Here is a 6,000-nt window from a genome sequence, read left to right on the forward strand (position 1 = left end):
TTTTGAACTCGTAATGTGATAAGTATCAGTTTTTAAATGACATATAACTTGATGAAGTATATAACACTGGGNGGGGGGGGGGGCATGTAAGACCACCTATCAGACACATTTATTCTATTCAAATAAAGTGTCCATCATAACAAGATGATTTATGCAATGACCTTATCAAAATTTGTAGTCACTGGACCTTGACAAGGACATACAGGTCAAATTCTACTATAAATAGCTTAAAGATATATCCTACAGTACATATTAAACATTGTGTTTAAATTGAATTGAGTTACCTCCCTTAAAGTAACCCTGTCTTTTAACCAAATATACCTTTTGTTAAAATTATATGTATTTACTTATAGATATGTCAAATTTACATGTATTTACTTAAGTAAATAAATGCATATATTTTCAAATCTTATGGAAGCTAGGAAACCATGTCCAGGTTATAAAATGTCAGTGAGATTACACTTTAAAGTTACTCCTGGGTGATGTCGTCCCCTGTGGGTACCTCTTCACACGACCTTCCCTATCATCATAACACATTAGCAGTAGTGAACAAATAAAAACAAATCAATCAATCATAATAATAGAATTCTTTACAGTTTACCTGCATTTTTATTTGATTTCAGGCACGAATGGATGAACTTGAAGAGCACAAGATAGAGACTTGGCGGGGTAAGTTCTGACCAAGTTGGTAAATCATTAAAGCAGTCCCATGAGGGAAAAAACAGCCATTCATAATAATATTTACAGCTGTTTTTTGGGTCACATGTGCTTTTAGTAAACAATCGCTAAACTTGTAACAAAGTACAAAATCAATTTGGAATTTGGAATTGATCAACATTAAGGAGGATTTATTTGCTTTTTATGAAATATCAGAAAAGCATACTTTTCTCAAGGGATTATATGATCCCCTATCACACACGGACAAATGATACTATTCAATTATAGCCTTTGGCTGAGGTCGATACCTGGATTTCTCGGGTCGATAAATCATGGTATCGACCGAAGTCCAAGGCTACAATTGTTTTATTATTTTCAAAAGAGTAATGTTAGCAATCTGAAAAAAAATTCACATCAAAAATCTACGAAAACGGGACGATGCGTTCGTTTGGAGATTCGTCATAATTCTATTTTTAGAAACACCCAGTCCTTCAACAAAAATCACGCGCTCCAAGTCAATATCAGTTTTTATCGGTGGACACATGATACACTCCTGTCCAATCACTTGTCGGGAATAATATGAAAAAATAATAAATCAAATTATCAACAGAAGTTTAGTTATAATGTTGTCAAGATCAGATCTGTTGTAATTAAGTACACACCAGCCTTTTTTTCATTATGACCCTATTTTGACCCCTAAAATGTTAGTATTTCTACTTCATCATAATTCCAAGTTGTTCTTACTTTCTTTAATTAAAAATGTTTCATATTCCTAAGATTTTCTTTAGTTATATTTCATTTTTTTTCTCTCATTTTTTTATTATAATTTCCAAATAACTGTTGTTTCCTGTAGAGGAGCTGAAGGACAAACAGAAACCGTTTGTGTACATTGACCCAGATGCTAGTTTGTTTGACGCTATCAAGACTCTGATCGACAAACATGTACACAGACTTCCAGTCATCGACAGACCGTCGGGCAACGCAATCTACATCCTCACTCACAAACGGATTCTGCGATTTCTGTATCTTTATGTAAGTAAAGGCACGCGACCACGTATATAGAGTACTTAAAGTGTGTGGTAGTGTAAGGAAATACATTACTTCCATTTACAAACATTTCTTCTGATGGCACATTTTGAAATAGAAGCAGTGTTTTTCTTAAGGCGGACAGGTCAGTGATGTCGCTACAAAGTACAATCACTGCTATGCGCCGTCGCTGAAAATATAGTTCATTTGAAACAGACAAGGAAAGTTTATTTTCCTATTCATAAATTATTCATTTTTAGATATCATGCAACATCAATCCATTTATAATGACTTTGTTTCCTATGATAATATTCTATGATAATACCCTTTCAAGGTAAATCAAGGTAAATCATATATTTTAGTAAGTTGTATTGATCTAACGTTTAAACTTAGGTTGTATTAATATGACCTACTTTTATCCACTGACAGATCAATGAACTACCAAAGCCTAGCTATATGCAGAAGACATTGAAGGAGTTGTCCATAGGAACATACAACAATGTTATCACGGTGAGTTGGATCAGAATGTTTTGTTTGTTTGTTTGTGAGAAGAAGTTTTCTGAGATATCGTTTGTTAACAATTGAGTTCTTCAGAACTTTTAATTACCAGTTGTTCTTCAGAGTGAACTTAAAGTTGCTAATGAGGACACTAGCTTCAGATGTAACTGAACTGATTGAGCAAAGTATGCAAAAATATTTGGTCATAGATTGAAATTGAGTAAACGTACATCACTGTACAATGTAGGACACCCGATAACGGCTTTGATTCAATCTCTCACAAGAGCCAGATTTTTATGAGAATAAAGCTTGTAGTTCTAATTGAAGAGAGTTTCAATGGCAAATACAAAGCCAGAAGAAAAGCTAGACATGTGTGTTTGGTGAAATGGCGATATCTTCATTTTAACATACTTTTATCATTTTTGTTGTGGACACATGGCTGTATTGTTATTATGTATATGATAACAACTTCATAGTACAACTTCAGTTTTGTTACGGATCAAGAAGTTATAAACATTTTTGAAAAAAACTTGTATGTATAAATGTTTTAACTTTGTTGCCAGGCAACAACAGACACACCGCTGTTCAAGGCCCTGAACATGTTTGTGGAACACAGAATATCGGCACTTCCTGTCCTCGACGCTAACAAACGTGTCGTCAATATATACGCCAAGTTTGACGTCATCGTAAGTCTGCCAATATATTATTGTCCATCTATCAACTGCTATTTCATGTTTGACAGTATCGATATATATTCCATTTTTGTCACCATTGACTTCCAGTAATAATATTGCAAGCCTGTGTCTTTGAAGTGCTTGATGCTACACCAATAAAATAGTGATCAATACACAAAGTTTGACATCATTAAAATGTTCATCTCTGAGAAAGAAGGATGATTTCTGTATAACATAACAATGTAGATTCATACCTCTTGGGTGGGGGATTGTTATTGGTTGAGACTCATTGTCTATTTTATGTGTTATTTTAGAATCTGGCAGCGGAGAAGTCTTACAATAACCTAGACATAACAGTGGAACAAGCTTTACAGCATCGGGAACAGGTACGTACATTCAATAATACCAACACGTAATGCATGTGTTTTTCCTATATTTTAATGTAGTGTATTCCTGACATACTTAATTCTTTCGTCTGGCTTCGGATATAATGTACATGTGATTTTTTTTAAGTTAACAGATTTCCGTCTGCTTAACTGTTCCTGACAAAATCAAACTGTTTGTTTTTGTAGGAGAATTGGTTTGAGGGAGTTGTGACGTGTCAGGAGACTGACTCACTAGATTCTGTCCTGGAGAAGATTGTCAGAGCAGAGGTAAGTAGTTTAACATTATAGATACAATACAATAATTCTAAAAATAAAATCTCTACAGAATGGTATTGTTTGTCCTTTATAGAAATATTACTTGGCATATTTATGTTTTAGAAAAAAAGATTATATAAAATAATAATTTTTGTTGACTTTTTAAAAAGGTAAGATGAATTGAGTAACAAATGCATATTTTACAGCAAATCTTAATTTAACCAAACACACAATTCCTTAAAAACACCTTTCCAAAATATGTCCACATTAAGAAAGAAAAAAACCCCTGGAAAATACTTGTTATATATGGTTTATTGAAGAGAATAATTTTATTATATATATATATATGTATGGTTAATTAAGGGAGATAACTCAACAAAAACAGCTTGTCTAAATCCTTATCTGACCTTGACCTTTCTCTCCACAGATCCACCGTTTGGTGATCACAGACAATGACATGCACGTGGTTGGCATGGTGTCTTTGTCCGACATACTTACGTTCTTAGTTCTCACGCCGTCAGGTAGGAAAATTTATATAACAGTACTTATCATCAGTGTTATATTTCCATCATTGTATTACAATTGCTGGAGTGAGTATGCCCTAAACTAACACACACATGACAAATTATAAAAAAAAAAATCAAATGAGGGGTCATATAGGGTTTAACTAAAGGACAAGCCTGCTAGTTACAGGTCATTTTTGGTTTTATGAAGACTTGTAAAAGCTGAACATGTATTTGTTGCTGTAAATAAATGAGGAAATGCTGAAAATAGTTCAACCAAGATGAGGGAGGCATTGTGGGGTATTACACGGAGCTGTCAACAGCCAAAATGTATGGAGCTTCAAATATTCCAGCTAATTAATAAGAGTGCGGTCAAAGAGTTGGCTTACCGCTTTTTAAGGGCGACATGTTATTTGAAAATACCCACTTAATACATTTGAGAGGAGATAATCTTGTAGTCTTCCAGAACTTTTCACATCATGGTTATTCTAGTAATCGTTGTCAATTTTGTTTTCAGGATTTGAACCGTCGTTAAAGACATCCTGATTTCTACCGTATTTGATGACTTGAATAACTTAATGTTGACTAGTTCAACCTAGAGGGAGGCAGTGTGGGGTATTGGAGCTGTCAATCACCAAAGTTGGTGAGGCTTCAGATATACCGGCCAATTACTAAGAGTCGATGCATCAATTGGGAGAACCATGGAGAGGAGGACGGTCAAGTGTCCATCACAGCACGACGTTCCGACCAATGGAAGGAGCTTCAGTGAGGAACAGGATTGATTATAGTCGAGGCAGTGAAGATGATGGAGACTCTATATCATTCTTTCATAGGTTTTTTAATTGGTCAGACATCATTACACCATGATTTATATCAAGAATGATAATTAAAACATATTAAAGAGTGTAGATAATTTATTACTATTTTTCTGATGAATGATTTTTTTAGAGGCTGACATGTGGTCAGGTGATAATCGAGCTTCTATTCACTTTCGTCAGGTATTTTGAATATTTGAGATAAGTTTAATGTCGCTGACAGAGCCGAGGATTTCATTTCCAATAGCGAGATGTGATTTTGTCTGATATGCTCAAATATTTGTTCATCAGTCAAAACGTCACACATGTAGATGGAAAAATCTACAAAAATGAAAGAAATGGCGAACATCATAGACAGAAACTCACCATATGGTACGGAAGTATCAAAGTCTCAATATCAAATATTAAGGACTGGAAATGACACTGATAGAATGGTCTGGATGCTAATGAAAGGGAAGTAATCCATAATACACAGCTAGTTGTTCAGTACTTGTAAGCTTGAAAAATTATTAATTTTTGTTTCCTTTTTTCCCCCCATCATTTGAAAATATACAAATACTGCTCGTACATTTGGTTCATGTTTTGACGTCTTCACTTATGATCATACACAATGTATGCCATCTTATAAAGGGCCTGGGCGTTAGCAACTTGGGAAAATTAGCATGATTGCAGAATTTAAAATGATCACCCTTCAGAAGGAATCAAGATTAAATTTGATTTGTTCTGCTGTAAAGAGTAGAAATTGGATGCAGAATATGGGAAAGTATGTGAAGTAGATCAGAATCATTATAACAAAATCCAAATTCCAAATAACAAAGGGATACGATATCAAATTTCTGATCCAAATATCCCTAGATTCAGTAAGCCTGTGGCATTATTTACGTTTTTGTGTATTGTCTATACCTTTATCAATAATATTACTCTTTTTTACGTACTTGATTCTGTGAACCAGCCTTCTGTATTTATGTTACCATCAGCATGCATGTCTTACTTTAAACTACATGTATCATCCACGTGATATTTAAGTTAATTGTTTGATTCATGACAAGAAATATCATTGAAAACAAGTAATCAACAGTATTTTGTATGTTCAACTGCATGAAGTCTGTATGTTAAAGCACATTACAACTGTAGGATTAAGTATGTCATAATTATCTCATGTAAAGAAATATAATAGCATTAATTT

General features: G+C 33.9%; 1 protein-coding gene across 9 annotated transcripts in view; it reads left to right on the forward strand.

Annotated features, from left to right (window-relative positions):
* LOC110460848 (5'-AMP-activated protein kinase subunit gamma-1-like) overlaps window positions 1-5,126 on the forward strand; it is a 331,224-nt gene extending 326,098 nt beyond the window's left edge. For all 9 annotated transcript variants that reach the window (XM_021514034.1, XM_021514030.1, XM_021514031.1 and 6 more), the window contains 8 exons: window positions 624-669; window positions 1,511-1,689; window positions 2,113-2,193; window positions 2,745-2,867; window positions 3,170-3,241; window positions 3,428-3,508; window positions 3,924-4,017; window positions 4,517-5,126. In XM_021514034.1, the coding sequence (XP_021369709.1) occupies window positions 624-669; window positions 1,511-1,689; window positions 2,113-2,193; window positions 2,745-2,867; window positions 3,170-3,241; window positions 3,428-3,508; window positions 3,924-4,017; window positions 4,517-4,545 (705 nt within the window). In that variant the 3' untranslated portion in view covers window positions 4,546-5,126. The remainder of the gene's footprint in view (window positions 1-623; window positions 670-1,510; window positions 1,690-2,112; window positions 2,194-2,744; window positions 2,868-3,169; window positions 3,242-3,427; window positions 3,509-3,923; window positions 4,018-4,516) is intronic.
* The last annotated feature ends 874 nt before the right edge of the window (window positions 5,127-6,000 follow it).

This window comes from Mizuhopecten yessoensis, unplaced genomic scaffold, assembly GCF_002113885.1.
Source record: "Mizuhopecten yessoensis strain PY_sf001 unplaced genomic scaffold, ASM211388v2 scaffold10489, whole genome shotgun sequence".
Lineage (NCBI taxonomy): Eukaryota > Metazoa > Mollusca > Bivalvia > Pectinida > Pectinidae > Mizuhopecten > Mizuhopecten yessoensis.